The sequence below is a fragment of the Mauremys reevesii genome, linkage group 5 (genome assembly GCF_016161935.1).
Source record: "Mauremys reevesii isolate NIE-2019 linkage group 5, ASM1616193v1, whole genome shotgun sequence".
In the NCBI taxonomy this organism is placed as follows: Eukaryota; Metazoa; Chordata; order Testudines; family Geoemydidae; genus Mauremys; species Mauremys reevesii.
In genome coordinates this window covers 140,412,197-140,435,030 of record NC_052627.1, presented here as the reverse complement: position 1 = coordinate 140,435,030, position 22,834 = coordinate 140,412,197, and the positions used below count along the sequence as shown (strand labels likewise).

General features: G+C 61.3%; 1 protein-coding gene across 2 annotated transcripts; it reads right to left on the bottom strand.

Annotated features, from left to right (window-relative positions):
- Window positions 1-411: 411 nt before the first annotated feature.
- On the bottom strand, window positions 412-16,476 carry HTRA2 (HtrA serine peptidase 2). Of its 2 annotated transcripts, none has more exons than XM_039541902.1 (8): window positions 16,363-16,476; window positions 16,074-16,294; window positions 15,727-15,921; window positions 15,357-15,389; window positions 14,667-14,775; window positions 10,532-10,601; window positions 2,683-2,778; window positions 412-2,341 (listed from the first exon to the last, which is right to left on the bottom strand). In XM_039541902.1, the coding sequence occupies exons 2-8, from the start codon at window positions 16,149-16,151 to the stop codon at window positions 2,176-2,178; spliced, it is 747 nt and encodes a 248-aa protein (XP_039397836.1). In that variant the 5' UTR covers window positions 16,152-16,294; window positions 16,363-16,476; the 3' UTR covers window positions 412-2,175. The 2 variants fall into 2 exon arrangements, with proteins under 2 accessions (XP_039397836.1, XP_039397837.1); XM_039541903.1 differs by having other exon boundaries at window positions 16,090-16,294; window positions 16,363-16,473.
- Window positions 16,477-22,834: the final 6,358 nt, after the last annotated feature.

Sequence of the window (22,834 nt, the reverse complement as noted above, 5' to 3'; positions counted from 1 at the left end):
AACCAAACCCTGAGCGCCGCCCGGTCCCAAGGTGCCAACCCAAGCATGTGCTTGGTAGGCTGGTGCCTGGAGCCGGCCCTGGTGACAGGGCTGTGTCTGGGGACAAACTGCCCTGGGCTGACACCCACCCTGGCTCCAGTGCAAGCCCCTGGCTTGGGCAGTTTGCCTTTGGTCCATCCAGACACTGCTCAGCAGCCTGGGAGCTGCTGAACCCACCCTCTGGACAAGGAGTGTCAGGTGGAGCCAGCCCTCTGCCCCCAGCGCATGGGGCTGCTGCGGGCTGGGCCCAGCTCTCAGCTGTCACTAATGCACCGCTGAGGCAATGGCCTAGCTGGTGTGGCTGCAGCAGAAGTGCAGGCAGGCTGAGCTGCAGGGCCATGGGGGAAGGCGGGCACGAGACGCAAGAGCATGGCAGCCGCCTGGGCAGGGCCTCAGATGTGCATGGACCAGCAGCCTCCACCCCGGACGAGGCACTCTTGTCCCAATGGGGCTCAATCGGGGCAGGGAGCCTGAGAAGCAGCAGCAGGTGCCAGCTCAGGGGCAGGAGGAATCAGAGGCAAGTGGGTTGGGCTAGGAGGGCAGGGCCCGAGGGGGGTAGCCCAGGTGCCACCACTGAGGGAGAAGCCAGGCCGGACTAGCAGAGATCAGCCCTGCAGGAGAGGTGAGGGCAACATGGGGAGCTGCCCGGGAGGGGGCAGGTGCTGGTTCCCGGCTCTGGAAAGAGCTCAGGCATGGCTGCCACACAGCTCTTTCCATTGCAAGCGCACGCCCCTCCTCCCGAGCTGGGGCTTGGTGCAGAACAAATTCCACTGGAGGGGCCAGGGCCAGCTGTGAAAGGAGGCCTCTATGCTGGGCTGTTTTCCCTCCGGCTGGGAGGGAAGCCGTAGTTCAGAGCTGCCTCCCCACCCAGCACTGAGCTCCTTTCATACATTAAAACAGCCAGGGCTCAGCCATACAGCTGTGCTCCTGCTGGCAGCAGCACTCTCCCACCAGCATTTCCCTGCCACAGGGAATTCCAGGAATTGGGGGACAGCATGGAGCTGCTGGTTCCCAGAATGCAGGGCCCAGGGAAGGGAACAAACAGCCCAGCCAGCCCCTGGCTCAGCAACAGCAGGGCAGTGAGAGGCAAGCAGGCCCCTGCGCCCCAGCCAGTGAATTCAGATCAAGGCAACCCTGCGGCATCACTAGGGCAGGCAGGGAGTCTCAGCCCCATAGCTAAAGGGAGCACGGCCAGGGGGCCAGTCCCTCACTGCCACAGCAGTGCCTGCATCACCCTCCCTGCCGGCCCTGGGGAGGCAGCAGCCTGCCCAGGGAGTGGCAGGGCAGGTCTCCCTGGGTGAGGAGCCAGGAAGGGAGCACTCCCGAGCCCAGTGCTCAGGCAGCTGGGCATGAGGCTCTGAGGGACAGGCCTAGGCCCAGGGGAAGATGCTGGCTAGGACTGACACACACGCCCCCTCCTGGCAGAGGCCAGGGCTGGGTTCAGACCCAGTACCGCAGCCCCTCTCCCCGGGGCCTGGAGCTCATGCAGTGACTGGAAGTGATTGGAGCAGAACGCTGCCTGCCAATCCCAGAGCATGAACTCCCCCCGGTCCCCACAGAAACAGGAACAGCTGCAGGCAGTGCTGGGGCAGACCCCAGCCCCGCAGCCCAGAAGGGAGATGCTGTGAGGGTGAGCAGGAGTCAGACCACAAACCCCACCGTGATCCCCGAGGGGGGCCAGAGCCTAGCCTGCCCTTCTCAGTGCAAGGCTGGAGCTGCTGGGGGGGCTGCGTCTCCACGATGCCCTGGGCAAAGCTCCGTCACCTGCCCCGGTCTGGCTCTGACTGACTGCAAGAGGAGAGCCCCCAGCCTGCACAGGCGGGGGGCTGCCCAGCCTAGGAGTGGCCCTGCCTAGCTGTCGCTGGATGCCGACTCCCTCAGCTTCAGGAGGGAAGCAAGGGCCATGGCCGACGGTTCCCCACGAGAGGTTTAATGGGGATGAAGGAAGCAGACAGCAGCCACTCCCCAATGCGCCAGTTCCAGGACCAGCCCCGCTGGCTGGGGCATTTCAGGCTCTTGCAAAGGCCCTGAGTCTCTTGTGGCAGCACAGGGCCTCCTGCCTGTCACCCTGAGCCTCGGGCTTGGCTCGTGTGCTTCAAGCCAAGTCCATGGCACCCCTGCCAGCTGGGCAGCTCTCTACTCTGTGACCTCAGGGCTGACGTTCACCAGCAGCGTGTCATGGCCACGGCGCACCAGCAGAGCCAGGCTGTTCTGCGTCCGCACGGCCTCGTAGATGTCCTCGGCACGCCGCACCGCCTGCCCATTGATCTCCTTCACAACGTCACCCGCCTTCAGGCCTGCCCTGGCAAGAGAGCAGACACCAGCATGCTGGGGCCCGACCGTGATGCATGCAGACCCTCTCTCCCCCCAGAGCCCTGCCCCAGGCAGACGGAGATGGGGGCATGGCCCGCCTAGAGCAGTTGGCTGGCTCTGGGTTGTGGCTCCCCTGGGAAAGCTGCAGTGTATTGACGTGAGTGCAGCCCTCCGGGGACGGACAGCGTTAACTCCCTCAGGAACACACTGGCTGCTGGTGCGGGCTGTCTGGGGGCAGGGGATGGGCAGAGTCTACAGTGAGCACCCCACATTCTGAGCCCCAACCCCCCACAGCAGCTAGCACCAGGACCCTCCCCCTGCAGCACTTACTGATGGGCTGGGGATCCAATGATCACCTTGTGGATCAGGACCCCGTACGAGACATCAGGGAAGCTGGAGTCTCGCAGCTTCAGCTCAGCCAGGATACTGCAGAGAGAGAGAGAGCGCACATCACTGAAACACTACCCAGCCAGAGGGCCCCGGCCAGGGGTTCGGGACACCGTGTCCCAGCACTGGAGAGTGCGGGAGCAGCCTCACTGGGCAATCAGCTCCTCGTGGGGAACAGAGCACGAAGCCACCAGGTGGGACTTTGCCCAACCCTACGACCTGGGAGAGACAGGTAGGATCAGGCAGGACAGGCTGCCTCGCCCCAGCCGCACTGAGGGGACAAGGAAACAGAGTCCCTGCCCCGCCCTGTGTGCCCCCTGGCACCCAGCAGCAGATCAGTTCCCCAAAGACAAGGCAGCTGGAAAAGAACGTGGGAGATGCCAGGCAGGATCAGAGCCAGTCTGCACCCGGCCCAGTCGCCCATCCCTGAGAAAAGACGGTTACTCACCGTAGTAACTGTTGTTCTTCGAGATGTGTTGCTCCTATCCATTCCAGTTAGGTGTGCGCGCTGCGCGTGCACGGCTCTCCGGAACATTTTTACCCTAGCAACTCCGGCGGGCCGGCTGGGCGCCCCCTGGAGTGGCGCCGCCATGGCGCCTGTTATATACCCCAGCCGGCCCGTCCACTCCTCAGTTCCTTCTTGCCGGCTACTCCGACAGCGGGGAAGGAGGGCGGGTCTGGAATGAATATGAGCAACACATCTCGAAGAACAACAGTTACTACGGTGAGTAACCGTCTTTTCTTCTTCGAGTGATTGCTCCTATGCATTCCAGTTAGGTGATTCCCAAGCCTTACCTAGGCGGTGGGGTCGGAGTGAGACGTGGCACAATGTAAGACTGCGGAGCCGAAGGCTGCATCGTCTCTTGATTGCTGCACCAACGCGTAATGGGAGGCGAAGGTGTGGACAGAAGACCAGGTGGCCGCTCTACAGATGTCCTGGATGGGAACATGGGCCAGGAAGGCGGCCGACGAGGCGTGCGCTCTCGTCGAGTGTGCAGTGAGGCGGCATGGTGGCACGCGAGCAAGCTCGTAGCATGTCCGAATACATGCCGTTACCCAGGAGGAAATCCGTTGGGAGGAGACCGGCTCACCCTTCATGCGGTCGGCGACTGCCACAAACAGCTGGGTCGAACGCCGGAAGGGCTTCGTCCGCTCGATGTAAAAGGCAAGGGCCCTGCGGACGTCCAGGGTGTGAAGCTGTTGTTCCCGAGGGGAGGCATGCGGCTTCGGGAAGACGACCGGGAGGAAGATCTCCTGGTTGAGGTGGAAGGCCGACACCACCTTGGGGAGGAAGGCCGGGTGTGGTCGAAGCTGCACCTTGTCTCCGTGGAAGACGGTGTATGGTGGACCAACCGTTAGAGCACGGAGCTCAGAGACTCGTCTCGCTGATGTAATTGCGACGAGGAAGGCCGTCTTCCAGGAGAGGTAGAGCAGAGAGCACGTGGCTAGAGGCTCGAAGGGCGGTCCCATAAGCTTGGCCAGAACGAGGTTCAAATCCCAGGTCGGGGCAGGACGCCGCACCGGCAGGTACAACCAGTCCAGGCCCTTAAGGAAGCGGGAAACCATCAGGTTAGAGAAGATGGACCGACCTCCCATAGATGGACGAAAGGCGGACACTGCTGCCAGGTGTACTCTCAAGGAGGAGACCGCAAGACCTTGCTCCTTAAGGTACCAGAGGTAGTCGAGGATGGTAGGGACCGGGACTACGAATGGATTGAGTCCTCGTTGATCACACCAGAGTGCGAATCGCTTCCATTTCGCAAGGTAAGTGGAGCGTGTGGAAGGCTTTCTACTCTCTAGCAGGACTTGCTGTACTGCCGCCGAACAGTCCCTCTCTGCGCGGGTCAACCACTCGGGTACCAAGCTGTAAGATGGAGGGACTGCAGGTTCGGATGGCGGAGTCTGCCGAAGTCCTGGGTGATGAGGTCCGGCCATAATGGAAGGGGGATGGGATCCCGAACGGAGAGCTCGAGCAGCAGGGTGTACCAGTGCTGCCTTGGCCAGGCTGGAGCTACAAGTATGACGCGAGCTCTGTCCCTCCGAAGCTTCAGTAGCACTCGGTGCACTAGCGGGAACGGAGGGAAGGCGTAGAGGAGACGATCCGTCCAGGGGTAAAGGAAGGCGTCCGACAGGGAGCCTGGCGAGCGACCCTGGAACGAGCAAAACAGGTGGCACTTCCTGTTCTCCCTGGAGGCGAATAGGTCTATCTGGGGAAACCCCCACCTCCGGAAGATTGTGTGGGCGACGTCTGGACGGAGGGACCACTCGTGGGAGAGGAACGACCTGCTGAGATGGTCGGCCAGCGTGTTCTGCACTCCCAGAAGAAAGGATGCTTCCAGGTGAATTGAGTGGGTCACGCAGAAGTCCCACAGGAGCATCGCTTCCTTGCAGAGCGGGGAGGAGCGGGCTCCGCCTTGTTTGTTCACATAAAACATCGCTGTCGTGTTGTCCGTGAGCACCGCTACGCACTGGCCTCGCAGACGGGCGTGGAAGGCGTGGCACGCCAAGTGAATTGCCCGCAGCTCCCTGACGTTGATGTGGAGGGAGAGCTCCTGGGGCGACCAGAGGCCCTGGGTGTGTAGGTCGCCCAGGTGTGCCCCCCATCCCAACGCCGAGGCATCTGTCGTCAGTGTCACGGACGGACGAGGAGGGCGGAACGGGACTCCTGCACATACGACCTCTGGGTTCAGCCACCAACTGAGCGAAGCGAGGGCAGGCTTCGTGACCGTGGCTACTCTGTCCATCGAGTCGCGGTGTGGGCGGTACACCGACGCCAGCCAGGATTGAAACGGGCGAAGGCGCAGTCTCGCATAGGCGGTGACGAACGTGCACGACGCCATGTGGCCCAGGAGGCGTAGGCAGGACCGAACCGTCGTAGTGGGAAAAGCGTGCAGGTCTCGGATGATGGAGACCATCGTCTGGTGCTGGGCGCGGGGGAGACAGGCCCTGGCCACCGTGGAGTCGAGGACTGCTCCAATAAACTCCACCCTCTGAGATGGAGTCAGTGAGGACTTCTCCACATTGACGAGAAGGCCCAGTGCCCGAAATAGGGAGAGTATCTCGGCAACTTGGTCTGTTACCAATTGGTGGGATGGCCCGCGAACCAGCCAGTCGTCGAGATAAGGGTAGACGTGAACTCGACGACGGCGGAGGTCTGCAGCAACCACTGCCATGCATTTGGTGAAGATCCTCGGTGCGGTGGATAGGCCGAAGGGTAGCACCGCAAACTGGTAGTGCGCCTCGTTGAGCACAAAACGCAGGTAGCGTCGATGGGGAGGGTAAATAGCAATATGGAAGTAGGCGTCCTTCATGTCGAGGGCGGCAAACCAGTCTCCCGGATCCAGGGAGGGAATGATGGTCCCCAAGGTCACCATGCAAAATTTGAGCTTGATCATGTATTTGTTGAGCTCCTGGAGGTCCAGTATGGGTCTGAGGCCTCCTTTCGCCTTGGGGATGAGGAAATAACGGGAATAGAATCCCCTTCCCCCGCCTGTCTTGCGGCACCTCCTCTGTGGCACCCAACCTCAACAGAGTCTCAACCTCTTGCAAGAGGCATTGCTCGTGAGAGGGGTCTCTGAAGAGGGACGGGGAAGGTGGGTGGGGAGGAGGGGGCGAAATAAACTGAAGGTGGTAACCATACTGGATAGTACGGAGTACCCAGCTGTCCGATGTGATTTGGGACCACGCCGGGAGAAAGCGGGAAAGGCGGTTGCAAAATAAAGGGGTTGGATCCTGGGAATAGACTGATGAGCCATCCTCGGGCGTCCCATCAAAATTGCTGTTTGGGCCCTTGGTTGCGCCTGGTTGCGCCTGCTGCCTGAAGGTCTAGGGCGGTTGAGGCTGTTGCGCCGACTATTATAAGGCCTTGACCTGGCCTGGGTAAAAGGCCAGAAGGGCTGCTGTTGGTGGAAGGAGCGCCTCTGGGTAGCTGGCGTGTGCATACCCAGAGTGCGGATAGCTACACGACCGTCCTTCAGGGTCTGTATCCTCGAGTCTGTTTTCTCTGAGAACAGGCCGTGAGTCTCAAAGGGCAGGTCCTGGAGGGTATACTGCACTTCCGGCGGCAAGGTGGAGGACTGCAGCCAGGAGATGCGCCGCATAGTTACACCAGAGGCCAGGGTTCTGGCCCCTGAGTCCGCCGAATCCAGGGCAGCCTGGATGGACGAGCGGGAGGCTGTCCTGCCCTCTTCGACCAGAGCCAAAAACTCTCGTCGGGAATCCGCCGGGATGAGTTCCGTGTATTTCGTGAGGGACACAAAAATGTCGAAGGCGTACCGGGCTAATAGGGCCAGCTGGTTTGCAATGCGCAGCTGAAGACCCCCCGCCGAATACACCTTGCGGCCCAACAAGTCCATGCGCCTGGCGTCCTTCGACTTGGGCGCTGGGGCTGGCTGTCCATGCCGCTCACGGTCGTTAACGGACTGGACGACCAGTGAGTCCGGAGCGGGGTGAGTGTACAGATACTCGTATCCCGTGGGGGGGACCGAGTATTTACATTCCACGTCCCTTGCCGTAGGGGGGACGGACGCCGGCGACTGCCAGATGGTCGTGGCATTTTTCTGGATTGTTTTAATAAAAGGCAGGGCCACCTGCGTCGGGGCCTCCGCGCCGATGACGTTGGTCACCGGGTCTTCATCTTCCGGGACCTCCGCCACCGGAAGGTCAATGGCCTTTGCCACCCTGCGGAGAAGGTCCTGGTGGGCCCGCAGGTCGATCGGGGGAGGGTCCACCGTAGCAGCGCCGCCACTGCCTCATCCGGAGAGGAGGATGAAGACAGAGTCTGTACCACCACCTCTGCCGGAGGCTGCTCAGGGGCTTGCGAGGTTGACGGAAGCCCTGCGGGGTCCGACGACGGTAGGGTCTCCCCCAGTGGTGTTGGGGGAGGGCGGCTCACCGTGGCTTCCGGTATCCTGCGTTCAGCACCCACTGGGCGCTGGGACAAGGGGAGCCCTTGGGACTCATAGCCGGCCCAGGGGACCCAGAAACCCCACTGCTGGCGTCCAAGATGTTGGCTGTGGGTGGGAGCCCGGAGATCTGTCTCGCTGTCCGCCTGGGAGACGACCGATGGCTGACGCGAAGGCCACGGGGGTGCAGAGGCGCTGATGGAGTGCGCCGCTGAATGAGGCAGCTTATCCCCGGACGGTGCCGAGGAGCGGTGCCGGCCGTCATGGTGCCAGGACAGTGATCTGGACCGTCGGTCACTTCGGTACCGGGAGCCAGAGCGTGACCTTGATCGCCGGTGGCGAGAGCGGCTGCGGGAGTCGCGACGTCGAGATCGGTACCGGGAACTGGATCTCCGACAGTACTGGCGGTCCGGTGACCGGGACCGTGAGCGGTGCCGGGAGTGTGACCGGTACCGCGAGACTGAGCGGTACCGGGACTGCGACCGGTGCCGGGATGGGGTGCGGTACCGAGACTGGGATCGGTGCCGGGATCGGGACCGGCGTGACGGCGACCGTTGCCTGGACCGGGACCGCGTCCGAGGCTTGGAGCGTCGCCCCTCTCTTCCGTCAGGGGTCTGGGGCCGCATCATTGCAGGCTTGCCCAACGATTGAACAGCCCGCACCGGCGGTGCTGGGGGCCGGAGGCTCGGTGCCTCTACGAGCTGAATAAGCTCTCTCGCCGTCACAAACATTTCAGGGGTGGACGGGAGATGCAGCTCTACTGCGGCCAGCGCCGGGGAGCAGGGAGGTACCGAACTCGACGGCGCTTGCGGTGTCGGAGTCAGAGGAACCGTGCACGGCTTGTGCACTACCACAGCCGGTGCCGGAGGTGGCTGGGTAAACTGTCCCAAAGCTGCAGGTTTTGGAGCCGGGTGCGCCGTCTTCCGCTTCCTCTGGGGGGAGAGGGAACGGTGCCGGGACTTCGGTGCCGTCTGCGTCCCTTTAGGAGCCTCGGTACCGGGACGGCTCGGTGCCGCTGGTGCGCTGCGCGCCGAGGATGGTTTTGGCGGTGCCGGGGACGGAGCGGGGGGCTGAAGTGCCGCCTCCGTAAGGAGTTGTTTAAGTCGCGAGTCTCGCTCCTTTCTTGTGCGCGGCTTGAATGCCGTGCAAATCGGGCACTTATCAGTCCTGTGCGATTCCCCGAGGCAGCACAGGCAGGAATCGTGCGGGTCGCCGATGGGCATAGGCCGCTGGCAAGCCGTACAGGGCTTAAAGCCCGGTGCCTTGGGCATGAGCCCGCACCGGTTGTGGAAGAAGAGGGGCTAACCCCTCTAATTCCCTACTATCACAACTAGATACAACTATAACAACTAACTTATTCAACTAATCTTAACTATTAAACTAAGTGAGACAACTATATACACTAAGATACGGAGAAACGCTAGGGCTGTGGAGGTGAGAGAGCACTCCACTGTTCCAACTGGCCGTCACGGGCGGTAAGAAGGAACTGAGGAGCGGACGGGCCAGCTGGGGTATATAACAGGCGCCATAGCGGCGCCACTCCAGGGGACGCCCAGCCGGCCCGCCGGAGTTGCTAGGGTAAAAATGTTCCGGAGAGCCGTGCACGCGCGGCGCGCACACCTAACTGGAATGCATAGGAGCAATCACTCGAAGAAGAACAGCCAGCAGGAGCCGCCGCCGCCCTGCCATAGGGAGGCCAGGTTAACCTGCCCCAGGGAAGTCCCCTCCTGACCTGGCAGCAGGCAGGTTCTAGCTCTGCCACACTCGTTACTGCTCAGCAAGTGCTACTCTAACGCTGAGCTGGGCCACTGTCTCCTGCCCCCCTCCAGGATTCAGCCCGGCTCCCGCAAGGGAAAGCAGACTCGCCAGCACACCGGCGCCATCTCCTGGACACCGAGATGCAGTTTAAGAAATCAACCACCACCATTAACCCCGATTCAAGGAGACGCAAGTGGCATCCCCTCTTCCAGCACCCCAAGAAGGGATGAAAAAGACCAAGGGCACCAAGCAGGATCCTCAGGCCTATCTGGAAGCAGGACTCAAGAGCCGAGCGTAAACTCACAGCGAAGGCAACAGCACCTGTCTCCATCTCCGGGGGGGAAGACGCCTGCTGGCTCATGCTGTGGCACTGTTTTGTTGGACCACTGCACTACTAACCCCACTAACAGACTGAGCCAGCCAGGCAGCGAGAGACCCACAAAGTCCCTTATGCAACTGAGCCTGAAAGCTCCAGCCTGCCTAGACGCTTCGAGGCTCAGCGGGCGCACACAGGTATTCCAGCGCCACCCTTCGGAGCACTGCCAGGGGCTGCTTGCCTATGGCATCCCAGAGCATGCAGTAGAGCAGGGCGTGGGGAGTGCAGAATCCTGGTCACCTGCCGTGGAACACAAGAGCTGACTATTGTTACTGCTGCCTGGCGATTTCCCACAACTCCAAATGGACGATCTGCATTCCTCCAGAATGACACAATTTCTCCTTATTTGCTGTGCAAGACCATGGTGGCCGAGTAAATCTGGAGACACCTGGTGTTGGGCAGAGATGAGACTAGCTCTCTGTCCAGCTCTGCTAAGAGACGGCTGGGGCATGGCAAATACTGGGGAGGTGTAACAGGGTGATGGGAGGCTGAATCTCCCTGGGAACTCATCTGCCAGAGCGAAGGCTGGGCACTCTGCCCCTAGGGATGGTCCCCTAGACTCCAGCAAGCACAAGTAAACTAATTGGCCTGGGGTGAGGTAGGACCCACACGGGCTTTCCCAAATGCAGAGTGATTCTCTGCGTGGGTTTTGGGGGTGGGGTGAGGGGTGACAGGCTCCCTTCTCCATCTTGCTTTCCTGAGACACTCTGGCCCCTGAGAAAGCCCTGGAAGGCCTCAGACTCAGGACACATACCTGGGGGTCAGCGTTAGCATCATCACCCCAATGTAGCGGCGCTTCATCTCCGTGCTGCCAAACCAGGAGCCTGCAAGAGGAAAGGGAACCAGGTCTAGGAGGCCCAAGAAGGGACCTGTGTGAGCACCCTCCCTCACCCTCCAAAGCACAAGGCCAGTCCAGCTGGGTCACTCCTCAACCTACTTACCCAGGAGAAAACCACGCTCCACCCCCAGGCTGCAGCCTGCCAGTTCCATCCCACACACCCATCCCATACAGGGCAAGTATCATGTGGAGAAACAGCAGCTGGGGGCTGGGAGAGCAGGGACACCCCAGATCATTGCCAACATCCTAACTGCAGCTGCTCTGCCATCCAGACCCACCACACACCGACTGGTGCAGCCCAGATTCTGGTCCAGGCCCTGAGTAGATCCCCAGAGCACCCTGCCAACCCATAGGCAGATAGCGACCCAAAGTCAGAGTTTAAGGCCAGAAGGGACCCTCGGATCAATCTAGTCTGACCTCTTGTACATCACAGGCCACTGAATTTCAGTCAGTAACCCCGGCATTGAGCCCAAGAGTTTGTACACATGAAGGGCTACTGAGCCAGACCAACGATCCGCCTAACTCAGTATCCTGGGTTCTGACACTGACTGGTGCCAGATGCTTCAAAGGGAACAAACAGAACAGGGCAATTAACAAGTGACATCCCCTGTCATCCAGTCCCAGCTTCAGGCAGTCAGAGGCTAGGGACACCCAGAGCAAAAGGCTGCGTCCCTGACCATCTTGGCTAATAGCCATTGATGGACCTGCCCTCCAGGAACTTTCTAACTCTTTTCTGAACCCTGTTATACTTTTGGCCTTCACAAAATCTAGTGGCAACAAGTTCCACAGGTTAACTATGTGCTGTGTGAAGGAGGTACTTTATATTTGTTTTAAACCTGCTGCCAATTAATTTAATTGGGTGATTCCTGGTTCTTGCATTATGTGAAGGGGTAAATAACACTTCCTTATTCACCTTCTCCGCACCATTCATGATTTTATAGACCTCTGTCACATCCCTCTCAATCTTCTTTTTTCTAAGATGAACAGTTACAGTCTTTTTAATCTCTCATATGGAAGCTGTTCCATACCCCTATGCTGACCTTCTCTGTACCTTTTCCAATTCTAATATATTATTTCTGAGATGGGGCAACCAGAACTGCATGCAGTATTCAGGGTGTGGGCAAACCATGGATTTTATAGTGGTAGTATGATATTTTCTGTTTTATTATCTATCCCTTTCCTAATGGCTCCTATCAGCATTAGTTTGTTTTTTTTTTGACTGCCACTGCACATTGAGTGGATGTTTTCAGAGAATTATCCACAGAGACTCCCAAGATCTCTTTTGAATGGTAACAGCTAATTTAGACCCCATCATTGTATAGGTAGAGTTGGGATGATGTTTTCCAACATGCACCACCACTTTGATTTATCAACACTGAATTTAATCTGCCACTTTGTTGCCACCCAGTTTTGTGAGATTTTTAACTTTGTAACTCTTCAGTATGCTCTGGCCCTATCTTGGGTCAGAGCATACAAAATTTTGTATCATCTGCAAACTTTGCCACCTCACTGTTCACCCCCGTTTTCCAGATCATTTACGAATATGTTGAATAGCACGGGTCCCAGTACAGAATCTGGGGACCACTAATTACCTCTCTCCATTCCGAAAACTGACCATTTATTCCTGCCATAAGAACGGCCGTACCGGGTCAGACCAAAGGTCCATCTAGCCCAGTATCTGTCTATCGACAGTGGCCAATGCCAGGTGCCCCAGAGGGAGTGAACCTAACAGGCAATGATCAAGTGATCTCTCTCCTGCCATCCATCTCCATTCTCTGACGAACAGAGGCTAGGGACACCATTCTTACCCATCCTGGCTAATAGCCATTTATGGACTTAGCCACCATGAATTTATCCAGTTCCCTTTTAAACATTGTTATAGTCCTAGCCTTCACAACCTCCTCAGGCAAGGAGTTCCACAAGTTGACTGTGCGCTGCGTGAAGAACTTCCTTTTATTTGTTTTAAACCTGCTGCCTATTAATTTCATTTAAAACAAATAAATGTTTGTTTCCTGTCTTTTAACCAGTTACTGATCTGTGAGAGCACCTTCCCTCCTATCCCGTGGCAGCTTACTTTGCTTAAGAGCCTTTGGCGAGGGACCTTGTCAAAGGCTTTCTGAAAGTCCAAGTACACTATATCTACTGGATCACCCTTGTCCACATGTTGACCCCTCAAAAAATTCTAATAGATTGGTGAGTCATGATTTCCCTTTACAAAATCTGGTGACTTTTCCCCAACAAATTGTGTTCATCTCTGTGTCCGATAATTCTGTTCTTTAGTACAGTTTCAACCAGTTTGCCTGGTACTGAAGTTAGGCTTACCGGCCTGTAATTCCAGGATCGCCTCTGGAGACTTTTTAAAATATTAGTATCACGTTGGCAATCCTCCAATCATCTGGTACATAAACTGATATAAGCAATAGGTTAGATACCCCAATTAGCAGTTTTGTGTTTCAATTTATTCAGAACTCTTGCGTGAATCCCATCTGGTCCTGGTGACTTATTAATGTTTAATTGATCAGTTCGTTTCAAAACCTCCTATTGACACCTCAGTTGGGGAGGGATAGCTCAGTGGTTTGAGCATTGGCCTGCTAAACCCAGGGTTGAGAGTTCAATCCTTGAGGGGGCGATTTGGGGATTGGTCCTGCTTTTTGAGCAGGGGGTTGGACTAGATGACCTCCTGAGGTCCCTCCCAACCCTGATATTCTAGGATTCAATCCGGGACAGTTCCTCAGATTTGTCATCTAAAAAGAATGGCTCCATGTTGGAATCTCCCTCACATGCAGACCAATGCAAAGAGTTCATGTAGCTGTTCTGCAATGGCTTTATCGTCCTTGAGTGCTCTAGCACTTTGCTCGACCAGTGGCCCCACTGATTGTTTGGCAGACTTCCTGCTTCTAATGGGCTTAAATTTTTTGCTGTTTGTTTTTGAGTCTTTTGCTAGTTGCTCTACAAATTCTTCAGGCCTGCCCAGTTGTACTTTGTGTTTGACAAAGGCATCCAGAAAGGCATCGCATCTGGATTTACAAACAGCACGTGATGGAGAATCCACCGCTTCCCTTGGGAGGTTTTTTTTTTAATCTGAACTTGTCTGGCTTCAGCTTCCAGCCCCTGGTTCCTATTCTGCCGCCTGCGTCTATTAGATTAAAAAGCCGGTTAGTGCCTGGTATTGGCTCCCTGTGCACGTGCCTAGCCACTAATCAGGTTACCTGTATTTATTGCCTTTATAAAGAGCTCAGTTTGTTTAACCTGCGTCTCTCACTGCAGGGCATGTTCTCCAGCTCTCAAACCATCTGTGGCTCTACTTTGCACCAGCTCCAATTTTTTGATGTCCTGTTCAAAATGTGGGCACCAGAACTGAATGCAACATTTCATTATTGGCCCCAGCAGCCCTTTTGGAGCCCCGGGGTGCCAGTTATCCAGCCTGCTGCTTTGAAAGAGGTTCTCCCCAGCAGTCACTGTTTAACATCCTCCTCACTGGTGAGTTAAGTCTCAGAGGGGTTGCACCCAGACAGCATGGGCTGAGTGTCTCTTTCCTATTGCCCCACATAGGCGCCAGGGAGCAGGTAGGCACTCATGGCCTCTTACCACTCAGTCCCCTCAGACCAGGATGGGAGAGTTCCCTGGCCCCCGAGCCCCTTTGCAGTTGGGGCACAGTTGCTAGAGCCTGAACAGCAGAACTGCACTGCCTTTCCTCAGAAGACAGATGGGCCCCGGCTCCCTTCTCCAGAACCCAGCTGTGCTCAGGCACCTCTCCCTGGCTCCATCCCTTCTGGCCCCCCTGCTACCATAGCTGAGAAGAGGAGAACCAGCCTGCAGTGGAGGGGGGATGGGGCCAGCCCAGAGAGATGGTGTGTCTGCCTGGAAGGGCCCCTCAAGGCTTTTCCCTTGGACTCTGATGTACCAGGAGGAGGTTGAGGCCCAGTCCTCTGCCAGGGATAGATGAGTGACAGCCCTAGCAAGGAGTCTGTAGTGGGTGCTCCTATCCCCCCCGCCCCCCAGCTCTGCTCCACTCCCTCTGCCTGTATCTCTCCTGCACCAGCTCACTCACTCTTGCGCTGCTCCTCCTTTTGCAAGAATTCCCGCAGCCGGTCCGAGGGGATGGCGAAGGAGATACCCGAAGTCACCTTCATTGTGTTCACCCCAATCACCTCGCCGTCCTGCCGGGAGACCGTCACCATGCAAGCCAAGCAGGGCACCAGCCTGCCCCACTGCCATCCCTCCTGCCCCCCAGTTTGCCCCCTTGCAAGGAGAAGAGGGACATGACGCCCGGCAGGGCTCGAGCCCAGCCCATCCAGGCTTCCACCAATTTGCTCCCAACACACGCTTGGCTGGGGGTGGGTCAGGTGGTGATACTCTCACAGGGGTGAGCAAGTCCCACTGGCTGTGGGGGCCATGCAGCCCTTCCTCTGTGCCTTATAAGTACCAGGCCCCAGTCCAGTTATCCCCAGGCTTGGAGTGTGGCTCCGTTCAGGTCAGAGCCCCCTGGGCAGTGGGCAGGGCCTGGGAGATGAGCAGCCTGGGTCAAGCTGCTGCCTCACCCGTCCCACCAAGGGTCTGAGCCAATGCTCCCAGTGGAGTACGAAGGGCCCCAGCTGCCCCATCTCTGCCCTCCCTGCTGGCAGCATGAGGTGGACACCCCCCTTCCACAGAGTAAATGAGATAGGGCTGGGGCGCCCCAGCCCTAACGGGCACCACGTTCCCTCCCAGAAATGGCTAACACCCAAATGGCAGCACTTACCAGGTTGACGAGGGGACCCCCTGAGTTCCCGAACTGCAGCAGGAGAGAGAGGGGGAGAGTTAGACCCCAGCAGCGACATTCCCACTGCGGGGCAGAGAGAAACCCCGGAGAACCTGGGGAGGTCAGTAACACGGGCAGCGAACACAGCCCCTGGGGAAAATAACCCAGATCTCCTGCCTCGCGCCCCCATCCTGCTTTCCAGCTCATCCTACAAGGTACCCGCCGAAACTTCCGTACATGCGGGCCCCCTTCCCCGGCTCCCCCCCTCCACCCCAAACAGCAGCAAAATTCTTCTGGATGTACAATATGGTGGCTTCAGTGAGGCCCCACTCCCTCCCCAGCCCCCACCCCCGCCCCACACTCCCCTTACATCTATGGCGGCGTCAGTCTGGATGTACTCCATGTTGGAATCGGCCAGGCCCAGCTCCCGGCTGCCACGCTGGGCAGAGCTGACGATGCCGGAGGTGATGGTGTTCTGCAGAGCAAAAGGGCTGCCCATAGCCACAACAAACTCACCTTGACGCACCTCTGAGGAGCGGCCCAAAGGTAGCGTGGGCAGAGGTTGCTGGGGGGAGAGAGAGACAGGTCAGCACAGCTCCAGGGAATGCCCTGCGGGCAGCCAGCGCAGGAGCATTGCAGCAGCAGCAGGCTGAGAAGCCCCAGCCCTCTGGACAGATGAGGCCAAGAAGAAAAGGCTGCTTGCCCCTGGCTGCGCACCTGGCTCCCCACACACCTTGGGGTTGATTTTGATGGTGGCAATATCTGCCACCTGGTCAACCTGACGGACCACGGCATCGTAGAGCTCTCCGCTAGCCAGCTTCACCCGCACCCGCCGCCGATTCGCCACCACGTGGGCATTGGTCACGATGAGGCCATCCGGGGACACCACAAAGCCAGAGCCGTTGGAGATGGGCACCTCCCGGCCTGAGAAGGGATGCCTGCAGGACAAGAGCCAGAGGTAGCTGTGGGGAGAGCCAGGATCAGCGCCGGGGGGGAAGGCACCCACCTCAGTTATCTGCAACCCCTTTAGTCAAGGCACAGGCCCCTTTCCTTAGCGTTCGCAGATGACACTAAGCTGGGGGGAGAGGCAGATATGCTGGAGGGTAGGGACAGGGTCCAGAGAGACCTAGACAAATTAGAGGATTGGGACAAAAGAAATCTGGTGAAATTCAACAAGGACAAGTGCAGAGTCCTGCACTTAGGATGGAAGAATCCCATTCACTGTTACAGACTAGGGACCGAATGGCTAAGCAGCAGTTCTGCAGAAAAGGGTCCGGGGATTACAGTGGATGAGAAGTTGGATAGGAGTCAGCAGTGTGCCCTGGTTGCCAGGAAGGCCAATGGCATATTGGGCTGTATAAGTAGGGGCATTTCCAGCAGATCAAGGGACATGATCATTCCCCTCTATTCGGCACTGGTGAGGCCTTATCTGGATGTTTGGTCTCCCCACTACAGAAGAGATGTGGACAAATTGGAGAGAGTCCAGGGCAACAAAAATGATTAGTGGGCTGGAGCACATGATTTACGAGGAGAGGCTGAGGGAACTGGGATTGTTTAGTCTGCAGAAGAGAAGCGTGAGGGGGGATTTGATAGCTGCTTTCAACTACCTGAAAGTGGATTCCAAAGAGGATGGATCTAGACTGTTCTCAGTGGTAGAAGACGACAGAACAAGGAGCAATGGTCTCAAGTTGCAGTGGGGGAGGTTTAGGTTGGATATTAGGAAACATTATTTCACTAGGAGGGTGGTGAAGCACTGGAATGGGTTACCTAGGGAGGTGGTGGAATCATAGACTATCAGGGTTGGAAGGGACCTCAGGAGGTATCTAGTCCAACCCCCTGCTCAAAGCAGGACCAATTCCCAACTAAATGATCCCAGCCAGGGCTTTGTCAAGTCTGACCTTAAAAAAAACCTGTAAGGAAGTAGATTCCTCCCTGTCAGCAACCTCTCCCCCCTGCCAGGGCACACGCCTCCTTTCTGACCTGAGCTCCTGCCCAGGGGCCAGGCCCATCCCCCTAATCAGAGACAGCTCCAAACCAAGGCTCTCTCAAGTGGATGTGGGGTAGGATCTCTGGGGGCAGGGCCAATAGGTCGGTACCTGCCCAGGATCTCGATGTAGACCAGCGCGGGGCGGTACCGGGGGGGTCCGGTACCGGGGGGTTTGGGTCGGTACCGGGGGGGTCGGGTCGGTACCTGCCCAGGATCTCGATGTAGACCAGCGCGGGCGGTACCGGGGTTGGGTCGGTACCTGCCCAGGATCTCGATGTAGACCAGCGCGGGCGGTACCGGGGCGGTACGGGTCGGTCGGTCGGTACCGGGGTCGGTTCGGTACCTGCCCAGGATCTCGATGTAGACCAGCGCGGGGCGGTACGGGCGGGCGGTACGGGGTCGGGTCGGTACCTGCCCAGTATCTCTATGTAGACCTGCGGGGGGCGGTACGGGGGGGGTCCTTTACCGGGGGTTTTGGGTCGGTACCGGGGGGGTCGGGTCGGTACCTGCCCAGGATCTCGATGTAGACCAGCGCGGGCGGTACCGGGGTCGGTCCGGTACCGGGGTCGGTCGGTACCTGCCCAGGATCTCGATGTAGACCAGCGCGGGCGGTACCGGGGTCGGTACCGGGGTACCGGGGGTCGGGTCGGTACCTGCCCAGGATCTCGATGTAGACCAGCGCGGGCGGTACCGGGGGGCGGTACCGGGGTCGGTCCGGTACCGGGGTCGGTACCTGCCCAGGATCTCGAGGGAGAGCCGCGCGGGGGCGGTCCCGGGGCGGGGCGGTACCGGGTTGGGTCGGTACCTGCCCAGGATCTCGATGTAGACCAGCGCGGGGCGGTACCGGGGTCGGTACCGGGGTCGGTACCGGGGTCGGGTCGGTACCTGCCCAGGATCTCGATGTAGACCAGCGCGGGGCGGTACCGGGCGGCGGTACCGGGGTCGGTCGGTACCGGGGTTGGGTCGGTACCTGCCCAGGATCTCGATGTAGACCAGCGCGGGCGGTACCGGGCGGGCGGTACCGGGGGTCGGGTCGGTACCGGGGTTCGGTCCGTACCGGGGTCGGGTCGGTACCTGCCCAGGATCTCGATGTAGACCAGCGCGGGTCGGTACCGGGGTTCGGTACCGGGGTCGGGTCGGTACCGGGGGTTGGTACCTGCCCAGGATTTAGATGTAGACCAGCGCGGGCGGTACCGGGGTTCGGTACGGGTCGGTTCGGTACCGGGCGGGTCGGTCGGTACCTGCCCAGGATCTCGATGTAGACCAGCGCGGGCGGTACCGGGGTTTGGTCGGTCCGGTACCGGGGTTGGTCGGGTCGGTACCTGCCCAGGATCTCGATGTAGACCAGCGGGGCGGTACTGGGGTCGGTCGGTACCGGGGTCGGTACCTGCCCAGGATCTCGATGTAGAGCAGCGCGGGGGCGGTACCGGGGTCGGTCCGTACCGGGAGGTCGGGTCGGTACCTGCCCAGGATCTCGATGTAGAGCAGCGCGGCGGTACGGGGTCGGTCGGTACCGGGGTTGGGTCGGTACCTGCCCAGGATCTCGATGTAGACCAGCGCGGGCGGTACCGGGGTCGGTTCGGTACCGGGGCGGTCGGTACCGGGGTCGGGTCGGTACCTGCCCAGGATCTCGATGTAGACCAGCGCGGCGGTACCGGGGCCGGTCCGTACCGGGGGTTTGGGTCGGTACCTGCCCAGGATCTCGATGTAGAGCAGCGCGGGCGGTACGGGCGGGCGGTACCGGGGGTCGGGTCGGTACCGGGGTGGTCGGTACCTGCCCAGGATCTCGATGTAGACCAGCGCGGGCGGTACCGGGGTCGGTCGGTACCGGGGTGGTCGGTACCTGCCCAGGATCTCGATGTAGACCAGCGGGGCGGTACCGGGGTCGGTACCGGGGTCGGTACCTGCCCAGGATCTCGATGTAGACCAGCGGGGCGGTACCGGGGTACCGGGCCGGGTCGGTCCGGTACCGGGGTCGGTCGGTACCGGAAGTCGGTACCTGCCCAGGATCTCGATGTAGACCAGCGCGGGCGGTACCGGGGTACCGGGTCGGTCGGTCGGTACCGGGGTCGGTTCGGTACCGGGGGGTTTGGGTCGGTACCTGCCCAGGATCTCGATGTAGACCAGCGCGGGGGCGGTACCGGGGTTTGGGTCGGTACCGGGTCGGTCGGTACCTGCCCAGGATCTCGATGTAGACCAGCGGGGCGGTACCGGGCGGGCGGTACCGGGGTCGGTCCGTACCGGGGTTTGGGTCGGTACCTGCCCAGGATCTCGATGTAGACCAGCGGGGCGGTACGGGGCGGGCGGTACCGGGGGTCGGTCGGTACCGGGGTTCGGTCCGTACCGGGGGTCGGTCGGTACCTGCCCAGGATCTCGATGACCAGCGCGGGTCGGTACCGGGGTTCGGTACCGGGGTCGGTCGGTACCGGGGTTCGGTACCTGCCCAGGATCTCGATGTAGACCAGCGCGGGCGGTACCGGGGGTTCGGTACCGGGGCCGGTTCGGTACCGGGGTCGGTCGGTACCTGCCCAGGATCTCGATGTAGACCAGCGGGCGGTACCGGGGTTTGGGTCGGTCCGCACCGGGGTTCGGGTCGGTCGGTACCTGCCCAGGATCTCGATGTAGACCAGCGCGGGCGGTACCGGGGTCGGTCCGGTACCGGGGGTCGGTACCTGCCCAGGATCTCGATGTAGAGCAGCGGGGCGGTACCGGGGTCGGTCCGGTACCGGGGAGGTCGGGTCGGTACCTGCCCAGGATCTCGATGTAGAGCAGCGGGCGGTACGGGCGGGCGGTACCGGGGGTCGGTCGGTACCGGGGTTGGGTCGGTACCTGCCCAGGATCTCGATGTAGACCAGCGCGGGGGCGGTACCGGGGGCCGGTTCGGTACCGGGGTTGGGTCGGTACCTGCCCAGGATCTCGATGTAGACCAGCGCGGGCGGTACCGGGTCGGTACCTGCCCAGGATCTCGATGTAGACCAGCGGGGCGGTACCGGGGTTTGGGTCGGTACCGGGGGGGTCGGGTCGGTACCTGCCCAGGATCTCGATGTAGACCAGCGCGGGCGGTACCGGGCGGGCGGTACCGGGGTCGGTCCGGTACCGGGGTTTGGTCGGTACCTGCCCAGGATCTCGATGTAGACCAGCGCGGGCGGTACCGGGCGGGCGGTACCGGGGCCGGGTCGGTACCGGGGTTCGGTCCGGTACCGGGGTCGGTCGGTACCTGCCCAGGATCTCGATGTAGACCAGCGCGGGTCGGTACCGGGGGTTCGGTACCGGGGGTCGGGTCGGTACCGGGGTTCGGTACCTGCCCAGGATCTCGATGTAGACCAGCGCGAGGTTCGGTACCGGCCGGTTCGGTACGGGGTCGGGTCGGTACCTGCCCAGGATCTCGATGTAGACCAGCGCGGGCGGTACCGGGGTCGGTACCGGGTTCGGTCGGTCGGTACCTGCCCAGGATCTCGATGTAGACCAGCGCGGGCGGTACCGGGGTCGGTCCACCGGCCGGTACCTGCCCAGGATCTCGATGTAGAGCAGCGAGGCGTACCGGGGTCGGTCCGGTACCGGGAGTCGGTCGGTACCTGCCCAGGATCTCGATGTAGAGCAGCGCGGGCGGTACCGGGCGGGCGGTACCGGGGTCGGTCCGGTACCGGGGTTGGGTCGGTACCTGCCCAGGATCTCGATGTAGACCAGCGCGGGCGGTACCGGGTCGGTTCGGTACCGGGGCGGGTCGGTACGAAGTCGGGTCGGTACCTGCCCAGGATCTCGATGTAGACCAGCGCGGGGCGGTACCGGGGCCGGTCGGTCGGTACCGGGGTTGGGTCGGTACCTGCCCAGGATCTCGATGTAGAGCAGCGCGGGGCGGGCGCGGGGGGGGGGGTCGGTACGGGGTCGGGTCGGTACCTGCCCAGGATCTCGTAGACCAGCGCGGGCGGTACCGGGGCCGGTCCGCACCGGGGTCGGGCCGGTACCTGCCCAGGATCTCGATGTAGACCAGCGGGGCGGTACCGGGGTCGGTACCGGGGTCGGTACCTGCCCAGGATCTCGATGTAGACCAGCGCGGGCGGTACCGGGTACCGGGCCGGTCGGTCCGGTACCGGGGCCGGTCGGTACCGGGGTCGGTACCTGCCCAGGATCTCGATGTAGACCAGCGGGGCGGTACCGGGGTACCGGGGTCGGGTCGGTCCGGTACCGGGGTCGGTTCGGTACCGGGGTTTGGGTCGGTACCTGCCCAGGATCTCGATGTAGACCAGCGCGGGGCGGTACCGGGGTCGGTCCGGTACCGGGGTTTGGGTCGGTACCTGCCCAGGATCTCGATGTAGAGCAGCGGGGCGGTACCGGGGCGGGGCGGTACCGGGGTCGGGTCGGTACCGGGGTCGGGTCGGTACCTGCCCAGGATCTCGATGTAGACCAGCGGGGCGGTACCGGGGTCCGGTACCGGGGTCGGTACCTGCCCAGGATCTCGATGTAGACCAGCGCGGGGGCGGTACCGGGGTACCGGGGTCAGGTCGGTCCGGTACCGGGGTCAGGTCGGTACCGGGGTCGGTACCTGCCCAGGATCTCGATGTAGACCAGCGCGGGGCGGTACCGGGGTACCGGGGGTCAGGTCGGTCCGGTACCGGGGTCGGGTCGGTACCGGGGTCGGTACCTGCCCAGGATCTCGATGTAGACCAGCGCGGGGCGGTACCGGGGCGGGTCGGTACCTGCCCAGGATCTCGATGTAGACCAGCGCGGGGCCGGTGTTCTCCACCACGACGGCGCTGAAGTTGAAGGCGGCGCTGGCGGAGCCGGGGGGCGGCGCGGGGGGCACCGGCACCGCGGCGCGGACCCGCGGCCGCGGCGCGGGCGGGTCCCGGCTCCGGCCCCAGAGCAGCAGCAGCAGCGCCCCGGCCCCCGCCCCCGCCCCCGCCAGCGCCCAGCGGGCCCCGCCTCCGGGGGGGGGCGGCGGGGGCTCCCCGCGGTGCGGGCAGGGAGCGGCCGCCAGGCCCCGGACCGGCCCCGCGACCCGCGTCAGCCCCAGCAGAGCCCGGCCCCGCCAGGCCGCTCGCACGCCCAGCGCCCGGGCCGCCGCCATTGGGCGCGCCGCGCGGGGCAGGCCGTGAGATGGAGTCCCGCGCGGGGCAGGCCGGGAGCGAGGCGCGGGGCGGGCCGGGAGATGGAGTCCCGCGCGGGGCAGGCCGGGAGCGAGGCGCGGGGCGGGCCGGGAGATGGCGTCCGCGCGCGGGGCAGGCCGGGAAATGGAGTCGCGCGGGGCAGACCGGGAGATGGAGTCCGCGCGCGGGGCGGGCCGGGAAATGGAGGCCCGCGCGGGGCAGGCCGGGAGCGAGGCGCGGGGCGGGCCGGGAAATGGAGTCCCGCGCGGGGCAGGCCGGGAGCGAGGCGCGGGGCAGGCCGGGAAATGGAATCCCGCGCGGGGCAGGACGGGAGCGAGGCGCGGGGCAGGCCGGGAAATGGAGTCCGCGCGCGGGCAGGCCGGGAGCGAGGCGCGGGGCGGGCC

Bases quoted from the DNA above. Each gene is read 5' to 3' on its own strand.
- HTRA2 (XM_039541902.1), bottom strand. From the start codon at position 16,151: ATGCCGTGGTCCGTCAGGTTGACCAGGTGGCAGATATTGCCACCATCA. The intron at 10,602-14,666 runs GTGAGTGAGCTG...TTCCTCTTGCAG, and splicing joins AAAGGAGGAGCAGCGCAAGA to GCTCCTGGTTTGGCAGCACG. The intron at 2,779-10,531 runs GTATGTGTCCTG...CTCTCTCTGCAG, and splicing joins ATGCTAACGCTGACCCCCAG to TATCCTGGCTGAGCTGAAGC.